The sequence below is a fragment of the Pipistrellus kuhlii genome, unplaced genomic scaffold (genome assembly GCF_014108245.1).
Source record: "Pipistrellus kuhlii isolate mPipKuh1 unplaced genomic scaffold, mPipKuh1.p scaffold_m20_p_53, whole genome shotgun sequence".
Classification (NCBI taxonomy): domain Eukaryota; kingdom Metazoa; phylum Chordata; class Mammalia; order Chiroptera; family Vespertilionidae; genus Pipistrellus; species Pipistrellus kuhlii.
In genome coordinates this window covers 2,193,780-2,219,591 of record NW_023425555.1, presented here as the reverse complement: position 1 = coordinate 2,219,591, position 25,812 = coordinate 2,193,780, and the positions used below count along the sequence as shown (strand labels likewise).

At 49.8% G+C, this 25,812-nt stretch overlaps 2 protein-coding genes, 1 long non-coding RNA gene and 1 other non-coding gene across 6 annotated transcripts in view; 1 reads left to right on the top strand and 3 right to left on the bottom strand.

Annotated features, from left to right (window-relative positions):
• Positions 1-179: 179 nt before the first annotated feature.
• Positions 180-10,282, bottom strand: LOC123651435. 2 transcript variants are annotated; one of them, XR_006740154.1, is made up of 2 exons: positions 10,241-10,282; positions 180-344 (listed from the first exon to the last, which is right to left on the bottom strand). It is a non-coding gene; the product is annotated as an uncharacterized LOC123651435 (long non-coding RNA). The 2 variants fall into 2 exon arrangements; XR_006740153.1 differs by lacking the exon at positions 10,241-10,282 and adding an exon at positions 9,175-9,311.
• A 60-nt stretch (positions 10,283-10,342) lies between these two features.
• On the bottom strand, positions 10,343-13,834 carry RPL12 (ribosomal protein L12). The gene is made up of 6 exons (XM_036416312.2): positions 13,678-13,834; positions 13,104-13,177; positions 11,734-11,832; positions 11,302-11,383; positions 10,743-10,823; positions 10,343-10,353 (listed from the first exon to the last, which is right to left on the bottom strand). The coding sequence occupies exons 1-6, from the start codon at positions 13,712-13,714 to the stop codon at positions 10,343-10,345; spliced, it is 384 nt and encodes a 127-aa protein (XP_036272205.2). The 5' UTR covers positions 13,715-13,834.
• Positions 10,910-11,038, bottom strand: LOC118706725. The gene has a single exon (XR_004984108.1). It is a non-coding gene; the product is annotated as a small nucleolar RNA SNORA65 (small nucleolar RNA).
• Positions 13,835-13,857: 23 nt separating the features above from the next.
• Positions 13,858-25,812, top strand: part of LRSAM1 (leucine rich repeat and sterile alpha motif containing 1) — a 32,056-nt gene continuing 20,101 nt past the window's right edge. Inside the window, exons 1-10 of one of the 2 annotated variants that reach the window (XM_036416310.2) lie at positions 13,858-13,976; positions 14,360-14,514; positions 16,118-16,220; positions 16,643-16,699; positions 17,630-17,674; positions 18,519-18,596; positions 19,586-19,654; positions 21,524-21,608; positions 22,544-22,665; positions 25,491-25,581. In XM_036416310.2, coding sequence (XP_036272203.1) covers positions 16,149-16,220; positions 16,643-16,699; positions 17,630-17,674; positions 18,519-18,596; positions 19,586-19,654; positions 21,524-21,608; positions 22,544-22,665; positions 25,491-25,581 — 619 coding nt within the window. In that variant the 5' untranslated portion in view covers positions 13,858-13,976; positions 14,360-14,514; positions 16,118-16,148. The remainder of the gene's footprint in view (positions 13,977-14,359; positions 14,515-16,117; positions 16,221-16,642; positions 16,700-17,629; positions 17,675-18,518; positions 18,597-19,585; positions 19,655-21,523; positions 21,609-22,543; positions 22,666-25,490; positions 25,582-25,812) is intronic. The other variant, XM_036416308.2, reaches the window with a different exon arrangement.

Below are 25,812 nucleotides of genomic sequence, written 5' to 3'. Positions count from 1 at the left end.
AGCCCACTTACGTTCCTGTTCAATTCCTCCATCCTTTTATGCCCTCATCCAGTGTGGCTCTTCTGATGCCCTGAAAGGGAAGAGCAGTAACAGAAGGCTTTGCCACAGTCATTGCATGTGTATGGTTCTGCTCTGTGAGACTCAGTTATGTCTGAATCCCTCCTGAGGCTCTTCATTTGTATTTCACATTTATGGAGTCTCACTTCTTGAGGAACTCTCTGTTGTGGAGAAAGGACTGGTCGCAGATGGAAGCTCTTCCCCTGTCCACAGTTCCTCTGATCTGATTTCACTGGGGGTATCTCTACCCTTGGGTTTTGGAATGATTCTTCAGGTAGTCTTCCAGTCTGAAAAAGATTTAGAAAGGCAATTTAAAATAAGTTCCTCTGGGAGAAGAGGAGAGAAGACTGACATGCCAAAGGCTGGAGGAGTTTGGCTGAACTCAAATGCACACAGGTTTGATGCTTCACTTCTTTTCACCCAGTGGTTTATGTTTCTGTTCTAGACCAGGAATAATGACCAAGATGGCTTCTCAGCGACATTAGCTCACATTACTCTCAACTTTCCTTTTTTTTTTTTTGAATTAACATCTCATTGTATTACAAGCCTGTCCTTGTGTTCCAGAATCAATGGTTATTTAATACACAAATCAATGCACTCAGAAAATTGACCATGTTAACATTTCTTTCTCAGTACTTTAGCTCAAGCAGAGAAGTTCTTTATAGAACCCAAAGCACCATGTTTAGTGCATCCCACAATGAGCACCTTTAGTAAGCAAGAGGAAACAATGTGTCAGGAGCCTAGCAGATACACACAGCAGCAGGTGAGACCCGGATGTAAACAAATGACTTCCTATAGAATGTAAGCAAAGTGTGTCCCCCAAAAAAGGTACAGAGGTCAGACTTCTGATGGAATTGAATGACTCCCCATGGAATGTAAACATAGGCTGGTCCAAAAAATGTGCACACAGTCAAAACAAATAATGACTCTCGTAGGAAAGAGTGAACTGCCTTTTTGACCGTAAGTATAGGGGCAACCTACCACCCCCAAATGTACACACAGATGAGACTCCAGTGGAGGAGAATCACTCCCAGTTGGACAGAATGTAGAGTTCCAAGAAATGCGCATACACTTTAATAGCTGCTAACTCACTGAAATTTCACCCCTTTCAAGTTTAATTGATTCGAAGAATGTGTTTCTTTTTGGGTTTTCTTGTTTGTTTTCATAAATGAGGGAGGGCATTTGGTGAGGGCACTGGTAAACGGGAAAGGATGTCCAGTGTCTGGAACAGGAGAGCCTATTTAGAAAGGATGAGATATTCAAGGAAGACAAGGACGAAAGCATTTCAGGCAATGCCAGGCCGGCTGCTGGAGGGTTGTCTTTGTTCTTTTGTTCTTTTTTGCACCAAGTAGCTAAATGGTTATCCCCAGATAGATAACCTTTTGGAGGTGGCCCATTGGGGGCTTCTTGCTCTTCCACCCAGAATGAGTATGATTGGGGTGGCCTCCAGTGGCTTGAGAGGGCTGTCTGGGTTTGGCTTTGCTGGTTCTCTAGAACCGTGCTGTGTTCTTTTTTTGTGTGTGTGTTGAGTGTGTTTTTAACCCTATAGCACCTGGTATTCCCGGCAGTCTCCCATCCAAGTATGAACCAGGCCCGACCCGGCTTAGCTTCTGAGATCAGACGAGATCGTTTTTTTTTTTTTTTAATTAACATCTCATTGTATTACACCTATCCTGAGATCAGCATTAATGGCTATTCAATACATAAATAGCACGTTCAGGGTGGTATGGCTGTAGACTAGAATCATTGTTTTTACATTTGATGGAAGGCTGTGGCTCGAATCCACTACTTTTTCTTCCTAGGAACAGGAACCTGGGACTCGCAGAAATCCATGATGTTTCCTCCTCCTCCTCCTCTTTCATTATTGATAAGAAATTACTTTTTCTACATTCTCTTTGAGAGCTTCTTGTTCTTGGACAACGTCTGACTCTGCCTTCTGAGGTTATGATTTTCCTCTTCGAAGTTCTCCTTCTCCCTGGAGAGCACCTCACACTGGCCGCTTAGCTTCGTCAGAGAGATTCCATGCTCTGCAGGTCCTCCTCGGCCCCTCCCTTCGTACTGCGCCTGTAAGAGCCTCACTTTCCCGCTGCAGGACCCTCTGCATAGGGAGGTTTGCATCTCTTGGCTCAGGGTGAAGAGGTCCTTTTGCTGCCCTTCATCAGCTGATTCCAGAAGCTGACTCTGTCTACCTCCTGTGGAGGCCTCTTCTTCTCTTCCAGGGCGTTCGCCTCCTGTGCCTGCTTCAGAGCCTCCGAAGTGCCGACTTGTCTTTTTTCTTCTGGAGTTGCATCTCCAAGTTTTGTATCTGCATCCAGAGCTGCTGGTTCTCCTCCTGCAGCTCCGTGCACTTGACGTTGCATTCTTGCAGGGCCACGGAGGCACCCCACAACTCCTGGACTGTGCCCTGGAGGGTCTGGTTTCCTTTGCTCCAATGCTAGGATACTGCTGGTGGCTCCTGACAGCTGCTCCGTCTCCCAGCTCAGGTGGTGTGTGTGCTGGTTCATTCTCTGGGCCTGCTCAGCCTCCAGTGCCATGCTGTCCCCCAGCATTCAACTCCTGCAACTTCTTCCTCAGTGTTCAGCTCCTTCCTCAGCTCCCGCAGTGCTGCCTCTTGTTGGAGCTGGTCCTGCTCCCTCAGCCTGAATGCTTTGCTCTCCATTTCCAGGGAGCGATGCAGCAGGGTCTTGTGGCGGCTGTGCTTATTCATGAGGGCCTGGCACTGCACTTTGTTGATGGTCTCCAAGTGCTGATTGTTGTCTTTTTTCCTCCTGGAGTTGCAACTCTGTGTTAATTTGGCTCCAGATTTGCTGGTTCTCCTCCTGCAGATCCGTGCAGTTGATGCTGCATTCCTGAGGGCCACGGAGGCACCTACTCCTGGACTGTGCCCTGGAGGGTCTGGTTTTCTTTTTCCTACTCTAGGATATGGCTGGTGGCTTCTGACAGCTGCTCTGTCTCCCAGCTCAGGTGGTGTGTGTGCTGGTTCATTCTCTGGGCCTGCTCAGCCTCCAGTGCCATGCTGCCCCCCAGCGGCTCCCCCAGGACCTGCAGGGGATGTGCCCAGGATCCATCAGGTTTAGATGCTCACCTGCAAGGCCCTCCTTCTTTTAACTGCCAAGGGGTGAGTTTACCGAATCCTCCGCCTCATACGAGATTTTTCTTTCTTTCTGCTCATGGTCTGTGTTTGCCAAATGCTACCATGTAGGTGGTGTCTCAAGCTGTCCTAGTCTCACAGTTCTCAGTGTGGTTCTGGGCACTCTGCTTACCTGGTTTAAAAAGCTGATAACAGCCCTGGCCGGTTTGGCTCAGTGGATAGTATTGACCTGGGGACCACAGGGTCCTGATTCTGGTCCAAGGGCGCACATCTCAGTTGCAGGCTCCTCCCCGCCCAGGCCCGGATAAGGGCTTGTGCAGGAGGCAACCAATTGATGTGTTTCTCTCTCAGTGATGTTTTTGTCTTCCCCTCTCCCTTCCTAAAAAGCAAAATAAATAAATAAAAAATGTAAAAATTTTCTTGGGTGAGGATTAACAAAGAACACACACACACACAAAAAAAACATAAAGCTGATAACAATGCAGCAACATGAATTTTTCACTTTTTAAAATTTTTTTAAAAATGTAATCCTAGCATTGGTAAGAATTTAGCACTGGGTTATCTCATACACTGGTGGGGCTGCATACAGTGGAACCTTTCTGGAAAACAATATGGTTGCATGTGCCAAGAGTCTTGAAAATCTAGATATCACAATTCTATTTAATTTACCCTAAGGAACCATTGAGAATTCACAGAGCTATCAAATGACAAGCAAACAGCTAAATGTTGAATAATGAGGGGATGACCATAACACAGTCAGCCAAGGGACACTTAGCAGTTGAAAGCCATGTTTGAAATCTGCAGTAGGAGTCCTTTGGTAGAAAGGCACTGGGAAGATGTGTGCGTAGAAGCTGTATTGTCTTTGGGTTGTGGGATTGGACAATTTTTGTTTCCTAGTGCTTATCTGTATTTTCTAATGTTCTCCACTAACAGTGTTTTATCTTACAAGTTATAAAAACCTTGCTTTAGCCGAAATCGGTTTGGCTCAATGGATAGAGCGTCGGCTTGGGGACTGAAGGGTCCCGGGTTCGATTCCGGTCAAGGGCATGTACCTTGGTTGCGGGCATATCCCCAGTAGGGGGTGTGCAAGAGGCAGCTGGTCGATGACTCTCTCATCGATGTTTCTAACTCTGTATCTCTCTCCCTTCCTCTCTGTACAAAATCAATATATTTTTTAAAAAAAAAGAGAGAAAAAGGAAATAAAAACCTTGCTTTAAAGAATATGCAGCAATAGAAACATATGTTGAGTGACAAAAGGAATATGTAAGGTTACATAGTACTGAATTTTGTGTTATGAAGACTGTGTGGTGGGATGATCGGGGATCCTTGAAAGTTTGTACACCTGAATTCCTTTTTCTGCTCAACACTGACCTTCCTCCCCTTTAAACATGAGGTTGTGCTCTGTTTCATGTTTGTTCATTTTTTTAGATTCCATATATATGTGAAATCAATGGATATCGTCTTCTTCTGTCTGACTTTTTTCACTTAACGTAATACTTTTTAGAAAAGGTCTATCAATATTGTTGCAAATAACTAGGTTTCATTTTTAAGGGCCAAGTAATATTCCAATACATAATAACTATTATATCTTTACTCATCATAGATAATTTTGCTGGATATAGTCTTGGCTGGTAGTTTCTTTCAAAGTATTGAATATATCATTCCACTCACTTGGCCTGTAGGATTACTGAGAAATCCTATATAATAAAGGAATCTGCTAATTGACTATCACTCCATCACAAAGATGGCTGCCCCCAAAGGTGAGGCCAGGTACCCAGGAGCCTTAACGAGCAATCAGCAGAGACCTGAGGCCACACCCTCCTCCGCCCCCGTGGGGCTTGACGGGACCTCAGGCCATGTCCCGGCCCTGGCATCAGGCTGAGGAGACCTCAGGCTGTGTCCCCCACCCCGGTGCCAGGCCAGGGTACCTGAGGCCATGCCTCCCCTTCCAGCAGGGCTTGATGGGGGAACCTCAATCAGTCTACAGAATACACCATATTAATACAAAGAAAAAACCCACATGATCCTCTTAGAACCGAAAAGATCATTTTATAAAATATGACACCATTTTATGATAAACTAGGAACAGAAGAGAACTTCATTGCATTTGAGTTGCTTTTCCCAGAAGATGTCTGCCTTGCCACTTCCATTCAGTATTTACTGGAAGTCCAGTCAGGCCACGTAGGCAAGGGAAAAGAAAAAGGTATCCGGATTGGAAAGGAATTAACACTTCATGACTTTTATGCATCAAGTGTTCAGGAATCCACAAGCTATCAAAGGTAAGTTCAGGATACAAGGTGAATGTAAAGGGACAACCTCTGTAAATGGGCAAAAGATTGGAATAGCTGCCTCTCAGGTGTATTTCTAGGTGTTAGCAATGAACAATCAAAAAGTGAAATTTAAAGCAATTGCATTTACAAGAGTATTAAAAGAATGAAATGCCTAGTAATAAAAACAGGAGGAAGTGTAGGCATGTACACTAAAAACTACCATTGTTAAGTTGGTGCAATCCCTATCAAAATCCTACCTAGCAGACATTCTTACAGAAAATGAACCTAAAATTTTATGGAAATTAGAGAGACCCAGAACAGTCAATCTGGAAAATGAACTAAGTTAAAGGACTCGTTTGCAATATCAAAACCTGGCACAAAAACAATCAAAATAGTGCTGTACTGGTACAAGGGTAGGCATAAAGATAAATAAAAAAGAACTGAGTCGAGAAATAAGCAGTTTATGAACAATTAATTTTCAAGAGCACTAAGATATTAAATGGGGAAAATATTCTTTTCAAAAAATGGTGCTGGGGCCGAAAACGGTTTGACTCAGTGGATAGAGGATCAGCTTGAGGACTGAAAGGTCCCAGGTTCAATTTTGGTTGGGGGCATGTACCTTGGTTGCCGGCACATCTCCAGTAGGAGGCGTGCAAGAGGCAGCTGATCAATGTTTCTCATCGATGTTTCTGACTATCCCTCTCTCTACCTCTGTAAAAAAAACCAATAAAATATATATTTTTTAAAATAATAATGGCTGATTTTGTAATAAAATAAAACACGATAATTTCAAGAGAAATATCAAAAGTGCTGTTCAAAGTAACGTCCATGGCTAGCTACACATTTCCCCCATCTTTCAGGTAATTTGGGAATACCGTCCCAATAGAACTTTTCTTGTTTTGAGGCAAACCATTCAGAGACCCAATTTTCTACTTCTTTGTATGTTTTGAAGTGCTGCTCAGAAAGTGTGTGTGCCATGGATTGGAACAAGTAATCTGAAGGAGCAAGATCTGGTGAATATGGCGGGTGGGTTAATACTTCCCAGGCAAGATCTTTTAACGTGTCTTTAACTAGTTTTGAAGTGTGTGATGGTGCGTTATCATGAAGCAAAATTACTTTGCTGTGTCTTCTGGCACATTCTGGTCCTTTCACAATCAAAGTGTGGTTCATAGTGATTATTTGTTGTCAGTAATGATCAGTATTAAGGGTTTCACCTGGTTTTAGAAGCTCATAATACACCACACCTTCCTGATCCCACCAAATGCAGAGCATTGTCTTCTTTCCAAAGCAATTTGGCCCTGCAGTCGATGTTGATGGTTGATCTGGATCAACCCCCAATTTTGTGCATTTGGGATTTTCAAAATACTTTTCATCACCTGTCTCAATTCAATGCAAAAAAACTTTCTTTTGTGCTGTTGAAGCAACATTTTACTGATGATTTTTCAGTTTTCCATTTGTATTTTATTCAGTTGATTTTCCTTTAAGATCTTCCCCATTGCTTGTAAACTATCAGAAATTGTTTGCTGAGCAATGTTTAACCTTTCTGCAGGTTGTTTTTGAGTTTGGCATGCATCTTCATCCAATAATGCTTGTAATTGTTAGTCTTCAAACTTTTTCAGTTGACCTGGACATTGTCTTTCACATTAAAATCATCACATGAAATCATCACAAGTATCTTCAGTGGAACATGTACACCATAAGCTTCCCTAAGTATTCAGCCGCACTTTTCTTCAAAATAATGAATTAAAACTTCCCGCAAATGTTTTTTTTTTTACATGAAATTCATGTTTAAGCCTAAAAATTTCTATAATGTAACACCTTCAGCAAATTTGACGGGGTCGGTAAGCAAGTCTCTCCCTGCATCTTCCCTTCGTGCAGCCCTGGACCTGGCCAGGCCGGTCACAGACCCGCAGCTTCCGGCTAAATCGCCTTGAGTCTGTGGGGAGGGTTCTCAGGTGTTTCTGTTCCCCTTTTAGGACTGTTGTCTCCGCGTTCCTCCAGTTCTGAGCACATGACCCTTTGAGATCAAGTCAATCTCAGCTTTTAGCAGCGTTTTGATTCTGGGCCCCGCTCCCCTTTTCTAACAGGCAAGGGCAGATCCAGACCCAGCACCTGGCTGCCGTGGGGGAGGGGGAGCCACGTGCTTCCGGCCCCCATTCCTATGGTTTCAAAGATTGGAAGTCTAGAACCACAGAAACTCGGGGCTTTGTCCGTCACTGGGACATCACACACGCATGGTGGTGCCTGTTACGGGGTTCAAGACCCACAGCTGGGCACCTTCCCAGGGGAGCGTCAGATTCAAGCCAAGTTAGTTGTTTTCCTCCGAACAAAAGCATTTACTGAGGTGGGCCCTGTAGGGACAGCGGGACAGCAGGGGAGCCACCCAGACACCTGAGGACCTGGCTGGCCAATGACAGGTCAGTGTGGTAGAGGCATGAAGACTGGCCAATGACAGGTGGGTGTGGCAAAGAGCCAGGGAGGGCTGAGCTGGTTCTCAGGTTCTGAGCCACACCCTGAAGGTCACCTGCGAGGTAGAACATGCCAGCTGTGGTGTGGACAGTAGGGGGCGTCTCCCAGGGCCTGGGCACAGCCTCTGGAAGATGGGGTTCCAGCACTGGAGGGAAGAAGGTAAGGAGACAGAGCCCCCCTGCCAGATGCACAGCAAGGCCACCAAGGGAGGCTCAGGCCCCATGGAGAGTCAGGGAGCGCTGGGGGGCTTCTGGGAAGTGTGAGGAAGGGGGGGGCCCACACGAGTGCACTTAGCTGACACCCCTACTAGCTTGCAGTCCGTGCTTTCCCATTCCTCCTGGCCTTCACCCCCCACTCCATGATCCGCCTGAAGGGGAACCTGCCCTACACAGTGGTCTTGTCAGCTACAGCTCATGGCTTCCAGGGTGAGCAGATCCCCATTTGTACCTTTAATGACTTTCAATTAGGTCTCAAGAACTTTGTCAATTACATAACCCAACTCAGATTACTACTTACCTATATTCAATGGGCCTAAGAGTTGTTTTTTGTACACCAAGCATTCCAGAAACCTTGTTTATAAAGGTATGATCGAATAAATGGGAAGACCTGGTTCCTACTTAAATGCCTGGTATTTCAACAATGGTTATCCCTCCTTGAATTACTTGCAAGAAACCAAAAGAACCAAGAATTCTGGCCAGCAGAGAGCAGTTCTCTATAATATGGTCGAAGTATCTGATTTGAGGAAATAAATTCAAGTAAGGAAGACTCTAGGGCCAATCATTTAATGCTACAATTTCATCGAGGGTCTGTGATGAATGATTCATGTCTTAATGCCAGATATATGTAAACCTACAGCACTGGCTGGTTTGGCTCAGTGGATAGAGGGTCAGCCTGTAGACTGAAGGGTCAGAGGTAATATTCTGGTCAAGTGCACATGCTCATACTATAGGCCAGATCCCCAGTGGGGGGTAGTGCAGGCAGCAGCCAGTCCATCCCATCAGTGATGTTTCTTTCTCCCTGTACCTCTCTGAAATCAGTTATTTAAAAAAAAAACACCTACACCCAGGTGCTATTCAATGTCCACTCTATGAACTGATCTAGTGCTTATCTTGGCTGTTAAGTCTTGGAAAAATAGAAGCTGAGGTGTCTGGGGGCTAATTTACTGAAATCTCTCCACGAGGCACCCCCTCACAGGGAGGGACAACCTGAAGCCATGCTCTCCCTGGGGCAGAGGCAGGTGGCTTGGCCCTGCTTTCCCCACTGAAGGACAGTTCCCTTTGCACTCACCTGGGTCCTATTGCCGCCAGGTACACCAACTGGTGTGACCTCATTTCAGCAGCTACAAACCACTGTGTGCTCCCTGGTTTCTGGTTAGGTATGCGTTTGACTTCGGGGACAGATTTCCCAGGCCTGGCTGCCTGCGATAAGGGAAGCTGTGTCAACTATTCTCACCACTTATTGTCCTCACCTCCCACTAAAGATAGGTCTCTCAACCCGTTTGCCCGGGGGGACTAAAAGCCACTGCTAAAGGGTGCTGACAACGGTCTTGGGTTAATTATCCCCAAGTGGTGTAGCTTAGTCGTGCCCAGGTGGCATCCCTTTGTTGTCTACTAAAGGGAAAAGTGGTGATAGGTCTCAAGGTGATACAGAAACCAGCGATGAGGAAAAAGGTGAGTGAAAACCAGATATCATCTGTCCACTGGATTAAAGCCAAGGCGATGTCCGGGATCAGGTGTAGCTAAACGTTAGAAGTATACTTGACCCTCACTTTCACAGAAACTCAGATAAATCAGGACACAGGTCAGGTTTCTCTGTTGACCAATCCGTTACCCCCCGCTGTTGTTGTGGTCTGCTTATCCCGTTTAATTTTGCCGGCCCTGGTCCCCACCCACCGTATGATTGGTTTGTGCAGAAATTCATCAGTCCTGTAGTTAGGCTGGCTACATACAAGCTTTCCTTCTGGCCAAGACACTCTTTTTAAAAGAGCTCCTGGACTGTCTACAGAAGTGCTTAGACATCTTTCATGAGAGCATGAAGGCCAAAGAGGGCAGAAACCTGCCTATGTGAGCTCACAGGCTGCCCCGATGGTGCTTCCACAGGTCCCCACTTGTCCGCAACCACCTGACAAAAAAGAACCCAGCTCACCAAGGAGGCGGAAAATAGAAAAGTTACTGCTTGTCAACCTGATTTTATTTGTTCCTTTTCTTTGTAGTTTCTTAACTCTGTAGGGAACGGTAAGAAAGAATACTATCAGTGCGATGGAAAAAGTCTCTCACCCCCACTCTGACCAATCTAAAACTTCTCCAGCTCTCACCATGCATTGATTTAAGCAAACAAATACAGAAGCACTTACAGCCGGGACATCCACTGCACACGTTGCTATATTTATTGATGTATGCAGGGTGGCGGCCAATAACATTGCACCCCACCAGATGGCGAAGTACCCAGGATCTCTTTACTGGGTTCCTACAATTAAGAAAATGTGGCATTAGGTGGGCAAACGCCAGCCCTCCAATCACTCCACACCCGCTGGGAAAACCCCTTTGAGTTCCACAGCAGACAGTGGTCCTCAACATATCCGACTATAAATCCCCGGCCCCCCTACGAGAGCTTCATTTCGTATGCAAGGCTGAAATGCCACGTCTTCATGGGCCCTTGATAACTACATCTGGACCCCGATTAAATTATACCTGGTCCTCACATCACTTGCTTAAGCCACATTTTCAAACCCGAAACGACTATGCCCCCAATTTGGTCTTAAAGAACGCTTTCCTTTAAACTCGGAAATAGCTGCCCCTCGGTGTGTGTCATATGCCCCCATGTCACTAGGTGGTCCATTGTCGTCCTGCTCTTACCAGAGAGTTCCTGGATAAAGAGGTGCCGCATCTTGGGCCTGCTGGACACTCCTCGAATGTGATGTTGTCCACTGTGCTTAACTGCGAGAAACGAAACCACGGGCAAAAAGCTTTGTCAACCCAAATAGCAGGCCAGACCACAATTATGCCTCCCTCAGCCATTTCCTGGTTGTCCCCATGCTTCGGCACAGAGTCATCCACCAGAAGAATAACCCTGTTCTAAGCTGGGGGTTCCTATTTCAGCTCACCACTGGAATGCACCAGCCAACGGGGAAGTGGTCAGGTGCAGTGGCGGGTGGCTAATGGCAAAACCAAATCTGTACCCATCTTCACGCTTCAGTTACTGGGGTTCATCAATTAAGAGTGTAACCCAGCTGAGAAGCGCTCTCTTCAGTCATCCTCCTCAGTTTCACCCCAAATGACACTTCATGCTACTGCCTGGCTATATAGCAGGCTGCCATCAAATCTCTAGTTCTCTTTAAAAAGCATGCAGCTAAGTATTAAGCGTTACGCAGACATCACCACTCACACACTGCTCAGTGACAGAAAGGCCACTCACTGTTTTTTTGCTTCTTTCTGTCTCTTGGAGGTTCTTTGAGAGCTTTGATGATCAGGGCAGAGGCAGAAGGCACCACTTCAATCTGCAGAAGAGATTCTCGATGAGTAAGCCCTATCCCAACCTCCAATGCAGACGATACTGCCTCTCAGCTTGGTTTCTTGGAGACCATGGGGCAGACACTGGACTTGTGGTCCATTCTCAAGTAATGTTCAAAATCCAAAACATGTCTTAGCCAAGGAGGCACTGAGGTGTTTGCAAATGTCACACAGTGAAAAGAGTTACTATCTGAGCAAGTCTGACCTTGCTCTTGGGGAAAGCTTTTCCCACACATAAAAGTGCTCTCACCACCAATGGCAGGTGGCCATGTCAGCAAAACCTTCCACCCGGAAATCCCAGAGGGTAGCTACCCCTGCCCACCCTCAAACCAAGTACCTGGGCCTGTCTGTTCTGAATGGTCAGTTTCACTGTAATCCTCAGACCCTTCCAATCACCAGTTGCTTTGGCGATGTCATCACCAACCTTCTTTGGGGACTGTAAAAACAAAGGTTATGAAATCATACCCAGTCTTCCTAACTTGCCAATACCCCAAATCTTCCTTAGAGAGCACACAACTGTATTTACCCAATCAAGGTAAAGCTTGATATAAACTGGGAACATTAAGCTAGGGATGAGGTTTGTTCAGGGTTGTAAGCTACAAGCCAAGGACCACAATGGGCCAAAGATACCTACCCAGCCTCTCAGAAGGACCCACGTGATAACTTAGGGAGAAAATTCCCACACTGGTTACATTCAGATCCTATGGAGACCTTTCAAGGTATCCGGTTCCTGTGTCAGGCCAACCCAAGTCAAACTATGGGGATGGAGTCTGGGATTTGCTACTTTAGAATTTCCTAGTGACCACTAGGAAACATGACCTGGTAGTGCCAGCAGAGCTAAGGGCCAAGAAGGGAATTAAGACACTGGGTATCGTGTGCATATAAGGATAACCAGTGGGCACAGACAATGGGGGAAAAGGGACATATGTAATACTTTCAATAGTAAAAGATTAAAGAAGACACTGATTAAGCAAGACCAAGGTGGAAGGATACTCGAGACAAGACACCTCATATTTGGGGCAATCCAACTTCAATAAGATGGGTGAAGTAGGGAAATAAGACTGGTAGTTTTGTAAGTAAAGCTGGTCACATTAACCAGTCAGTTTGGAGAATAGAAACACAAACTATTATCATGTTCACCAGAATCTTCACCCAACATCCCAGTTACCTCCAACAGTGATATGCCCATCTCCCGCACTAGGAAACATAGGCTAAGCCTTAACTAGTGTGGCTAAGCAGACAGAGCACCAGCCTGTGGTCTAAAAAGTCCTGGGTTCCATTCAGGTCAAGGGCACATGCCTAGGCTGTGGGCTCAATTCCCAGCATGGGGCGTGCAGGAGGCAGCCAATCAACGTATCTCTCATCATTGATGTTTCTCTCCCTCGCCCTTCCTCTCTGAAATAAAGAAAACAGGCTAAAAGTCACTAAGGCACCTAACTATAAAACCCTCCTCACGTGGCCCTCCCAGCCTCCCCTCAGGTCCACTCCCACAGCGGTCAGGAGGCAGCGGAGAGGAAGTCACCGCTTCCAGGGACTGGGCTCTGTGCTCAGAGATGACCTTGCTAACGCACCTCCTGGCAATCCGTGCCCCAGAGGTCTGCTCGGGGGTGGAAATCGCCAGCGCCATTGGCACCGCAGGCACAGCTGTGTGTGACAGGGCAGCGCCCAACTGCTCCCAAGTCAGAAACGCCCACCGCGAGGACTTACCAGGCCCAGGGGGCCGATCTTGGGGGCCAGGGCAGACGTGGCACCCACTTCCCCACCGGTGCACCTCAGGTATACTGGGAGGAAAAAAACCGGTCAGTGCATCTGCAGAGTCCCAGCCTCAGCCCTCACCTTCCCCACATCGCTCCGGGCGGGCCACGCCGCATTCGCCTCTTCTGCAAACAGCACCGAGAACCTCGGGGCGGAGCGAGGCGGGCAACCCCTCCTGGGGCGTGGACGGCCCACCCCAGGACCGGCGTGGAGGCACCGGACTGGCAGCCGGCCCAGTCTTCCGGGGAAAGCGCCGGAGACAAACCTTACCCTAAGCGTGCGGGCTGCAACACGCCAGAGGTGCTCCGGTCCTCCCTCCCCATCCGCACGTGGGGAAGCTGAGGCCCGGAACGAGCTTGGCTCGGACTTCACGGCGCCCTGAACCGGCTCCGGAAAGGCCTCTAGTAGGCAGCAGCTTAGAAGCGCCACGCGGTAAAAGCAGTAATTGCGGAGGGGCCGCGGGCCGGACGGGCTGCTAGGAAAACGGACGCTTTCCCGCAGCCCCGGCCGCCCCTAAAACACGCACCGACTTTGATCTCGTTGGGGTCGAACTTCGGCGGCATGGTGGAGGCAGCTGGTGTCGGATGAACCCGGATTCGGGACGACCGAGGAAAGTTGCACCTGAGCCTCCTCCGAGCCGAAAGCCGAAAGACCGGAAGGGCTTTCAGCGGCGCCGGATATAGGCCGGAAAGCACAGCTCTCGCGAGAACTGTCTTCTCCTGTCGCGAGAACCGCCCCTTCCGACCAGCCTCCCAGCGACGCCCTTGCCGCCATGTTGCTTGTGGGCAGGCGCCAGAAGCTGACAATTGGCGAACCTGGCGCCGGGTAAGATGTGACTGGGTGCTTGGAAGGGGGCTCAGGGCAGTTCGCCCAAGGGAGGCAGACAAGAGAGGGCAGCTCCCAAGATCCCGGTCCTCCTGTCCCCCATTTTTCCTTGTGATGAGGATCACCCCTCTTGGTTCTGTCTCCTAATCCCGAGCTCCGCCCCTCCGGAGACGTCCGCACACATTCTGGGACCCCAGGGCCACAGCGACCCCGGCCCCCCTTTTAACTCCCTCGCGATGTGTGCATTTTAGTTATCAAAACAATTCCGTTCGCGCCCAGAGCCGTTCGAACTCTGAATTGCAAAAATGCTGCGGTTCTCGGAGTCCCAGACTTCGTCATCCTGGTCTGCATGACTTTCTGAGATTCTGAGTTTTGCTCCCCAGCTCCAGCGTTCGGGGGAGACCAGTCTCCGCAACCACCCGGGCCCCTGCCAGGTGGTCTGCGGCCCAGCGTCCATGACCAAGCCCCACGAGTGATCGGCCTGCCTTCGGGTTCACCCGCGGAAGGAGCGTCGGGTCCTGTCCACCCGCAAAGCCAGGTGGGGCACTCCCCGTTGCAGCCAGGCGAAGATGGGTGTGGTTCTCTCGATCTCGACTGGTCGTCGGGGGAGGGGATGGATGAGGGATGTACATAGGGAGAGCAGGTTGGGAAGAGCGGATCTGGGAGGGATGGTCATTTGGGGGGAGGAGGTGAAAGAGGTTTGTCATTGGGGACCATAAAGGGTAAGAGCTGGTCATCAGGGAAGGATGAGGGAGGGTTGTTTTGGGACTATTCCTCATCCCTGCATGAAGGTGGAGTGACAAGAGGGGCCTGAGCCAGCTCTGCAGTCTTGGCCGGCTCCCCAGACAGCTCACACCCCTGTGGGCAGAGACCGGTGATCTCTCCTCTCCTCCCACCCCCACTACCCCGGATCCCCGGGCTGGGTGTGTGTCTAGACCTTTAAATTGTAGGAGGCCCTGAATAAGTGTGGTCCTATGTGGCCAACATTTATGTATTGAGCACTCATATGTGGCAGGTACTGTGCTATGGGCTTTACATACATGTAATCATTGGATTCTCATAGGACCGGATGTTGGTAACATTATCACACCTTACAAAAGAGGAAACTGAGGCTCAGAGAGGTGACGTGGTTGGTGGGTGTTAAATCTGGGATTCTGACCCCGTTTTATTTCACCCCAAAGCCCATGCTGTTAACCGTAGCTTCCCTGGATGCTTGCTTCCTGACCCAGTTCACGTCCGATATTTGCAGATCCTGGGCAGGCAGTGAGCTCCCGGCTTCTGAGTTCAGAGCAGTGTACTGTGTGTGTGCTGAGTTAGTCCAGCACAGGAGAGCTGGGCAGATCTGCAGGATAGGGACTCAAAAGAGCAGAATTCCAGACTGGTTTTGCTACAATCCAGGCTGAATCACCAGGTCACTGAACTCCATAATCATCAGTTCCATCACCATAAACAGGGCTGTGGAGAGAATCAAGTGGAATCATAACTGAGAGTGGCAAGGTGCCTGAGAATTGCTTAGTTTCTGTTTTAAAAATCTCTCTGGTGATGGTGCAGTTGAGCTCCCCGAGGTCGCGGCTGGCTGATGTCATGCCATGTTTGATGTGCTGATGCCTCTCTCACGGTGTTTCCCCCGCTAGGAGGGATTCATCAGGCCAATCGGTCGGAGTCCTCGGGGAGCACCCGAGGGACCTTCTCGAGGTCCCACCCTTGTGGAAGGTGGGAATCTAGAATGGGACAGAGGCATGCCAGTGGCAAACGTGGGCCCAAACCCTGGTCACCTGGCTTGCCATGATGCTCTTTCCACCACATACTCACTGCTTCTTAGTGTCTAGTCCGGCGGTCGGCAGCATGTGGCTCGCGAGCCACATGCGGCTCTTTGGCCCCCTGAGGGTGGCTTCCACAAAATACCACGGCCTGGTCGAGCCTATTTTGAAGAAGTGGCGTTAAAAGAAGTTTCAGTTTAAAAAAAAATTTTATATTTGGCACTGATGACTCATGAGTTTGCCGACCACTGGTCTAGTCAACAGAGGGTATGGAGCGCCTGCCGTGCCTGGCCCGGGACACAGAGGGATGGTGGAGGGGGCGCAGCGCCGCCCTGGTGCTGAGAGGCGGTGACAGGCGCCCCGTTCTCTCCGATGCCGCAGGCCGTGCAGCTCGCTTGGGGGGAAAGGAACGATGCCACTCTTCTTCCGGAAGCGGAAACCCAGCGAGGAGGCTCGGAAACGCCTGGAGTACCAGATGTGCCTGGTGAGGGAACGTGGGCTTCCTCTGAGTCCCGCCCCATCGCCGCCTCTGCCCCACGAAGCAGGGCTCTGCACTGTCCACCCCCCCCCCCAAGCCGTGCTCCCTCCCCTCAGCCTCCCCCAGGGCCCGAGGAAACCTGTGACCTGGGAGCCGAGGGGGAGGCTGCCCGCCAGGTGCTCAGGAGCGCCCTGTGCCTCCCGCACGGACTGGGTACACCTGTCAGTTCTTGTTCATTTGCTCTTACTTGCTGGCCCTGGAGCCCCTTTAAGGCAGGGAGCATGGTCCACCTACAGAATGGACTGGACTAGTTGAACCACATGCCGCCCACGGTCCCTCGCAGATCCTCAATCCTGTGTTTCTTTGCCTGGTGGGTCCACTTTGCAAGGATGTTTTGTTGGAAACATAAAAATTATTTTTATCCTTAGGCAAAAGAAGCTGGGGCAGATGACATTCTCGACATCTCTAACTGTGAGCTCTCCGAGGTAAATCGGGGTGGTGCTCTGGTTGTGAATTTGATCTGTTTTGCCTTGAATCACCTGTCTCTGGGAAAGACAGATGTGGACTGGGGCTTTCTCCTTTTTTTAATTTCTTTATTGATTAAGGTATTACATATGTGTCCTTCTCCCCTCATTGCTCCCTCACACCCACACTCATGCCCTCACCTCCCTAATGTCTGTGTCCATTGGTTAGGCTTACATGCATGCATCCAAGTCCTTTGGCTGATCTCTCCCTGGACTGGGCTTTCAGAAGTCCGGAAGCCCTCGTGCAGAGATGTTTCCTTAGATGTTGTTTCTGTCCAAAAGAATGGAGGTGTGAGCTTTGGCCTGAGCATAGTCTTCAAGAGCCAGAGCCTAGCTGAAGCTGGTGTGGCTCAGTGGATGGAGCGTTGGCCTGTGGACTGGGGGCAGGTCCCAGGTTTGATTTCGGTCAAGGGCACGTACCTTCGTTGTGGGCACATCCCCAGTGGGAGGTATGCAGGAGGCAGCTGGCCGGTGTTTCTCTCTCATCGATGTTTTTAACTCTATCCCTCTCCCTTCCTCTCTGTAAAAAAAATCAATAAAATATAAAATAAAATAAAAAAGAGTCAGAGTCTCCTTAGAAAATGTGCCACAGATTCCTAGGAGAACTTGGGTTTCTCTAGACTCTGCAAAGCGCCAGAGACCTTTGTTTTGCCCCTGATAGAGCTGAGGATGGGGACGGGGTAGGTGGGCCCGGCAGGGCAGTCTCCTGCCAGCTGCTCTGGAGGGCTGATCACACCCCAAGCCACATTCCTCACCAGCCTTTCCCTGGGCTGAGCCATTCCCGTCAGCATTGTGCACTGTGTGCCTGCCACCCCGTCTCTCCCTGGCACTCAGAAAACAAATTACAAACCAAGGGAGGGAAGATATTAACTCGTCTTTTTTTCATCTTAGATTCCATTTGGGGCTTTTGCAACGTGCAAAGTTCTACAGAAGAAGGTGAGCCAACCTGTTTTAGAGACTTTATTGCATGTTTATTGCAATCCGGTGGGACCTTTAGGACTTTCTTCCTGGCGTCTCCCTTCTCTCAGATTCGCACCCTTCCAGCCTGCAGCAGGCTGTTCACAGCCGGGAGAGTCGGCTGTGGCATTGGACGGCCCCAGGTCACGCCCTGGCTCTGCCCCTCGGGATTGGGCAACTTCCTTAAACTCTTCCATCTCGGTTTCCTCACCTCTGAAGCGAGCACGTCCACAGCTTTACTCTCACGGAGCTTAGTGAGAATGGAATGAGGGACTGGTAGAGACAGAGATCCAAGTGCACCCAGTGTGATGCCCGCCACGGGAAAACCCTGCGAGACCTCATTGTTATTAATGACGAGCACTCTGCTTCTTTCTGTCACTGGGGAGATTAAATGTGTAATGAACGATGGTTCAGAAAGTCTTTGCAGCTTTGAATGCAGCTGGATCAGCGTAATCTTAAGTAAATTATCTAGCTGAAGGTAGGTGAGGAGTGTTTCGTACCAACAGATTAGTGAGCTCGTCGGCACCAGAAGCATCCACACAGGAGTCCATGCCTCGCTAAAGTGACAGCCCGGGCCGAGTGTCCATTAGCTTGTTAGTCATCGTGGCAGCCCACGGAGATCAGGACAACAGGGCGGGGCTCCCTTCCCAGAATGGAAGGTAGATGTGGTCTTCTAAGGTCCCTTTTACCCTTGAAATTCCAGGTCTTGAGGTCATCAAATTCCCATCCCATCCCCACCCTGCCCCGCCCAGCCCCCCTGCCCTCAGCCTTCCCCACCTGATGCGCTTCAATCTAAGGAGCCATGCCGCAATCTTTCCCACAGGTGTTGATTGTCCACACCAATCAGCTCACTTCCTTGCTTCCGAAATCCTGCAGCCTCCTAAGTCTGATAACCATCAAGGTAATGGGCCCTTCTCCCAGCATCAGGACAACCACTATCGATGCTTCATTGCACGTCTAGTAGCCTGGAGTTCCAGATGTTACCAAGAGAACCAGCCACAGGTCCTGCCCTCGGGGAGCTTGCCTGCTGGGTGGAAAGACAAACCACAGACTCATAGCAAGCGAACTAGCAGAGAGCAGGGAGACTGCTGGTCCCAGGCCCCTGGCACAGGACGAGGCCAGGCGTCATGTGGTCAGGGTGTGAAAGCCTGGTGGCCTGGGCAATCCCTCCTGACTGTCAGCACAGCGGTGGGATGTGGTACTCACACAGTACGTGAGGTGTGGCCGCAGGATTGAGCCCCGCACCACCAGCTGTGCCTGGGGGTAGACACACCAGGAGAAGACCCGCACACAGGCACCCCAGGGTCTTTATGGTTAACTCTGGTGTGCAGTCCGGGTCCTTTTGTCTTCTCTTCATTGTCCAATGTGGTTAGAGTCAGAAAGGGATAACATTAAATTTTTATGTTTATGTGTACTTACATTTCATATATATGTATAGTATATATACATATGCATGCATACTGGTATATGTCTTTTATACTCATTTTCATTGTTAACAAAATTAACAAATGCAAGTAGGCAGAAAATGAGGAAAAACATGTTATTTCATACTCCAGAGAACCACTATCAATATTTTATTGCATGTTTAGTGGTCATTTTCTTTTGCAAATATATATATATATATATACTATGAAGATTTTTTTTCTCTTTAACATATAAATGTCTTTGCATACTTTTCTCACTCAATAGTAAAAATGCATATTTGACGGGTGAAAGGGGATGACACTTTGGAAGAGGAAGTGAGGTGGGATGATGGCGTAGTTGGACGGGAAGGCTGGGCGCTGCTCCAGCAGCAGAGGCCCAGGCGCCGCCGCTCGCCTCTCAGACCTGAGATGGGAGGGGCGGCCTCCGTCGGTCACTGTCAGGTGCTGAGCTTGTCTTCCTCCGCAGGTTCTGGATCTTCATGAGAACCAGCTGACAGCCCTTCCCGAGGATCTAGGGCAGCTGACGGCCCTCCAGGTAAGGCCCCAGGAACAGAAAGCCCACCTCTGCTGCCGGGGTGATCAATGGCAGCGCCACAGGCGGCACTCGGGCCGGCTCCCTGCCCCTTTGCTGTGACGGCCCCGGGAGGCCCTCGCTGGTGCAGTCTGGGTTGTCCCCCACCGTGTTTTGGGGCTTGTTCTGTTGAGGATTTCATCATGAGCTTCCACAACTTTGCAGAAAAAGAGGGCCCAGCGCGAGCACCTTTTCAGATGCTGAGCTCAGCACTGGCTCGGGCTCCGTTCCGGTCACTGTCAGGAGCCCTCCACCGAGTGCTCGCTGCGTCCGGCCCAGCTGAGCCTCTCCCTGTGTTGTCTGTCAGTCAGCCTCCCCGCGAGGCAGGTGCTGACTGATCCCGTTTTACAGAGGAAGAAGCGGCTTCCTTCCCACTTAGGTTAAAATGCCTTCTCTGCTCTGAGCCCAGTGAGACCCTCTGTGAGGGGCCCATGTCTGCAGCCTCCTCCCCTTCCTTCCCTGCAGTCAGCTCCTGACACCCTCTGGCCTTCTGCCCACCTCTCCACTGGGCCTTTCCTCCTGCCTGCGCGGCTCATGCTCTCAGCCCCCGGGTCCCTGAGGGTCCGCCCCCACCTCCCATCTAAGTAGATCTACCTTAATGAGGGTCCGCCCCCACCTCCCATCTAAGTAGATCTACCTTAATGAGGGTCCGCCCCCACCTCCCATCTAAGTAGATCTACCTTAATTGCCTCTCTGCCAACCCCAGAGTGTTTCCCCGAGAGCGCCAATTGCAGAGTAATTACTGATTAGGGGTCTGTTGGCTTGACCGGCTCCCCTGCTGAAGTGTGATCCTGTGGGGCCACGCCCTCACCTCGCCACTTGAATGACTTGAATGAACAGCCCTATGATGTGGGTGATGCCACCACCTTTTAGAGAAGAGAGAACTGTCCAGAGAGATGACTATAACCTGCCCGAAGTCACACACACAACACGTGGCAGAAGTAATTGCCCCACTTAGTGAATGCCTTGGTGTAGGGTCTTTGGGGACATGGTTGGTACATCTGTTTGTATAGAATTGCTGCATTCACTCTTTTGTAACTTTTGGATACTTGCCTCTAACTCATAATCATCCTTTGGTTCATCAAATATTCATCTGCCATGTTATTTCCAGTAGAGGCTTAGCTTTCCATGGTGTCCATGTTAATGGTGTGTCTTCCTGCTGGCCTTGTTCACCTCCGTAATGCATCCTGGAGGAAGCACGGCCTTCGGAATCCAACCAGCCAGGTTCCCACCCGGCCGGAGCGGCAGCCTTGGGGGCTGGGCAGACGCCACTGCGTGGTGCAGCTCAGCTCCCTTTCCTGCCCTGGGATAACGAGAGCCTGATCACCCGCTGCCTCTCCTGGGTCCCTGAGCCTGTCAGTCCTCCCCTCCCCCCATTCCTGATGGCGGGACTGTTGCTGTGCATTTTGTGGTCTGCGTAAACGATGGAACCTCAGCCAGAACTGGGTTCAAGGTCTGGCTGCACTCTCTTGGGCACCTGGATTCGTTGGTCCGAGCCTCAGTTTTTTCGTCTCTCAATTGGGATCACAATCAGAAGGCTGTCGGGAGAAGGTAAAGGTGTATGTATGTGGTGCCTAAATGATTCCTGGCCCAAAGCAGGGTGTCACTATTGTCCATATGTGAGATCTCATCGTTTTTTCACAATTATTTTTAAATTTTTATTTATTGATTTTTAGAGAGAGAGAAACATCTATTTGTTGGTCCTTTTATCCATGCACCCACTGGTTGATTCTTATATGTACCCTATCCCACAATCTCGGTACAATTGGGATGATGCTCCAACCAACTGAACTACCGAGGCAGGATGGGTCTCATTGTTTTTTCCTTTCTTAGGTATTGAACCTGGAAAAGAATCAATTGACATATCTCCCACGTTCCATTGGGAACCTGACCCAGCTCCAGACCCTCAATGTGAAAGGTAGGAGCCAAAAAGCCCTGTCCATGTGACCCCCAGTCAGCTCTGTCCCCGCCAGCATCCTCCTGGAGCCACTGAGCATGAGGGCAGCCAGTCCGAGGTGTCACTGGACACTGGATGGACCTCCTGCTAGGTCGGTCTGTCTCCAGGAAAACCATAGATGGGACCTTATGGGAGGAGGACAGACAGCATTGACAGACAGCCTCTGAGACACTTGTATTGATAACAATGAATATGGTGGTGAGAGCAGTGGACTGACAGTGAGAGCGAGTCAGGAGCCCTGGGAACGGTGCTGAGTAGGATTCCCACTCAGTGAGCAGCGCTTCCACGTTCGGAGGCGCAGGGAGCCTCAGGGCCAGTCCGCGAGGCCTGGAGAGGGAGGAGGTGTTATCCCCAAGGCACAGATGAAGCAAGTGCGGCTCAAGACCAGCCAGTGTGATTATGACAGAACCAAGACTCTGCTGCGTCAGTGGAATGCCTGCCCCTGTCCTTTCCTTTCTCCTGCTGTAAGCACCCTCTGCACGGAATGCCTCAGTCTACCTGGATGTGGCATGGATAACAATAATAATAATGGCCGCCCCATTTACTGGTCCCTTACTACGTGATAGGCACTGTGCTGAGGACCTCACATGCATAATCTCATGGAACCCCTCAATGTTCCTACGAGGCCAAATGGTATCATTACCCCATTTTACAGATGAGAAGACTGTGCCCCAGGAAGGTAGAGCTGGTTCTCCAAAGTCACCCAGCTAGGAAGTTGTGCAGTGGGAACTTGAGCCCCGGTCATTGAAACCCCACTGTCCTGTTCTTCCTCACAGAGCCTCAGTCAGAGTCAGAGTGAGGCGACCCTCCCTGCCCCCCGAGTCCTGGTGGGTGTCAGCCAGGAAGCTGGGGAAGGGCTTTTGGGGTGTTGAGCTGTGCCATTGGGATCTCTCCAGACAACAAGCTGAAGGAGCTGCCGGACACCGTGGGGGAACTGCGGAGCCTGCGCACCCTTGACATCCGTGACAATGAGCTGCGGAGGCTGCCGCAGATGCTGGCACACGCGCGGACCCTGGAGGTCAGTGGAGCCGTTCCTCCCGGGGTTCTCACTGGCCGGCCTCCCTGCTGCCGCACCCGGTGCTGAGGCCTGTCCTGGTCACAGGGTGCTGGGGTCACGGACATCTCAACACGTGGTCCTTGGGAGCTGGCAGTGACCAGTGTGTGGACAGTTGTAATTCCGTGGCTTTGCTGTCAGGATGGTGGCTTAGGAACCTATTTCTGAAGTGAAGAGGTAACATCCAATCCTGTTGGAGTTAACACCGTGAAAGAGAAAGAAGCTCTGAGGATGTAGACGAGGGTAGCAGGAGCATCCCAGGTTCTTACGAAAGCTCAGCACTTGACCTGCATTTGCTCTCTGAATCCTCAGAGAAACCCTGTTGTGTCCCTTTGCAGAGGAAGAGACTGCGGCCTGGACCATCTAAGGAGCTTGCCCCAGGGCCACACAACTAGGAATAAATAGCAAGGATGGTATCAAACCCAGGCAGTCTGAATCCAGGGCCTGGCTCCACCCCTGTGCAGGCACTTCTCCATTCACAATGACACTCCCCTGACAGGCGCCCAGACTCCTCTGATCGTCTCAGTGAACTGGCTCGCAAGCCACATGGCTGTCTGGGTGGCATCTGGGGGAGGAGCACGGAGACAGCAAAGGGAGGTGCCTGACCCCAGGCTGGTCCCCGCTGCCCTGGTGGGCAGCCTAAGGAAGGGCAGGATGGCAGGCTGCTCGCCCTGCGCAGGCTGGAGAAATGGCCAGCTTGCAGGCATTTATTCTCTGTGCTTCCAGCGATGATGGAAATGTTCACTGACCTGTGGCTAGTATGACCAAGGAACTACGTGTTTCATTTTATTGAATTTTACTCATCTATATTTAAATGGCTACCTGTGCTCAGTTGCTTAGTTGCTACCTTATTGGACAGCACAGCTCAGAGCAGTGTTCCTGATTCTAAAGCCATTCTAACAGTAAGAGCTCTGAGGTTTGATTTATTTTTATTTATTTTTTTTAAATATATATATATTTTTAAGTGTTTTTTTAAAATATATTTTATTGATTTTTCACAGAGAGGAAGCGAGAGAGGGATAGAGTGTTAGAAACGTCGATGAGAGAGAGACATCGATCAGCTGCCTCCTGCACACGCCCTACCGGGGATGTACCTGCAACCAAAGTACGTGCCCTTGACTGGAATCGAACCTGGGACCTTTCAGTCCTCAGGCAGATGCTCTATCCACTGAGCCAAACAGGTTTCGGCTAAATATATTTTATTGATTTTTTACAGAGAGGAAGGGAGAGAGATAGAGAGCTAGTAACGTCGATGAGAGAGAAACATCAACCAGCTGCCTCTTGCACACCCCCTACTGGGGATGTGCCTGCAACCAAGGTATATGCCCTTGAACGGAATCGAACCTGGGACCTTTCAGTCCGCAGACCGACGCTCTACCACTGAGTCAAACCGGTTTTGGTTGTGGTTTGATTTATAGCGATTCTTCCAACAAAAATCTTTTGGGCTTCTTGGTGTCACCTTGGACAAACGTGTTCTCAGAATGAAACAACAGCAACCATTCTTAGTTGAGGTCAAAGTCTTCCTCACGTCTTATCTCCGGTTACCCATCTAACAGCCTGCCAGGGGGTGATATTGTGCCTGTTAACTCTGAGGGACCTTCGGCTCCAGGGAGGTCATGTGGCCCGTTCCAGGTCACACAGCTGGCCCCTGGCGAGCTGGGGTCTAAAACCAGGGCTGTGTGACTCAGTGCTGTCCAGTCGCTGCTCCTCCTGCCGATGACGGAAGTGTCCCATAGGCTGTGCTGTCCAGTACAGTAGCTGCTGGCCACCTGTGGCTATCGAGCACTGAGCATGTGGCTGGTGCAACTGAGGAACTGAGCTTGAAATTCTCTTTCATTTTAATCAGTTGGCCCTGACCAAGTAGTTCAGTTGGTTAGAGCATTGTCCCAATACACCAAGGTTGTGGGTTTGATTCCCAATCAGGGCACAATTTAAAAAATTTTCCTCCCGCCGAAACTGGTTTGGCTCAATGGATAGAGCGTCAGCTTGGGTGCTGAAAGGTCCCGGGTTCGATTCCAGTCAAGGGCATGTACCTTGGTTGCGGGCATATCCCCAGTAGGGGGTGTGCAAGAGGCAGCTGATTGATGACTCTCTCATCTATGTTTCTAACTCTCTATCTCTCTCCCTTCCTCTCTGTACAAAATCAATAAAATATATTTTTTAAAAAAAATTTCCCCCCAAAATATATATTTTTAGTTGATTTCAGAGAGGAAGGGAGAGGGAGAGAGAGATAGAAACATCCATGATGAGAATCATTGATCAGATGCCTCCTGCACGCCCCCTAGTGGGGATCAAGCCTGCAACCTGAGCATGTGCCCTGACCAGGAATTGAACCATGACCTTCACAGAGTCACACCGGCCAGCTAAAAAAATTTTACCTATTAAAATTTAAACATAAATGGCCATACATGGCTTGTGGCCACGCATGGCCCATGGCCACTTGGAGGCTGATATATACTGCTCCAAATTTTTTTCTATAAATATACTAATCTAAGACTATAGGAATATATGTATATATATTTTTACAAAAATGGAATCTTATTCTCTATGCTGTCCTATAACTTCCTTTGTTTTGTTCATTCGTGTATTTATCCAAAAACATGAATTGAGTGCGTGCTGCATGCTAGTCACTGTTCTAGGAGCTGGGACTGCAGCTGGAACGAGGCAGGTGAGCTCTCCCTGCGAGGCAGAGGAGATAGTGAGCACGTGTTCATAACTGCACCCAGTGGGATTTCATTGTGTTGAGCAGTGACATGAACGACATATAAAGGGTTCCCTTGTGTCTACAGACCCTAAGCCTGGATGCCTCGTCTATGGTCTTCCCGCCGCTGGAGGTGTGTGGCGCAGGCACGGAGGCCATCCAGCAGTTCCTCTGCAAAGGTAAGGCCAGGCAGCCTCCTCCTCCACTCAGTGAGCACCCGTGGCCCTGGCAGCTGCCCTGTGCCAGCCCAGGTTGGGGAGGCGGCAGAAACCAAGGAGGCCACAGTCTGGCTGGAGAGAGGGGCCAAGCATCACACAGGGAAGTGTCTATATTTTTAAAAGCCTACTAAGCAACTAGCCAACTAGTGATTGGTAGCTGTGACATGCATTCACCACCAGGGGGCAGACACT

What these genes read in the sequence shown, in the direction of transcription:
- RPL12 (XM_036416312.2), bottom strand. Translation starts at nt 13,714, where the DNA reads ATGCCGCCGAAGTTCGACCCCAACGAGATCAAAGTCG. An exon ending in CCCCAACGAGATCAAAGTCG is followed by an intron (nt 13,178 to 13,677) that starts GTGCGTGTTTTA and finishes TTTTCCTCCCAG; the next exon opens with TATACCTGAGGTGCACCGGT. An exon ending in CAGAAAGAAGCAAAAAAACA is followed by an intron (nt 10,824 to 11,301) that starts GTGAGTGGCCTT and finishes CGTTTCTCGCAG; the next exon opens with TTAAGCACAGTGGACAACAT.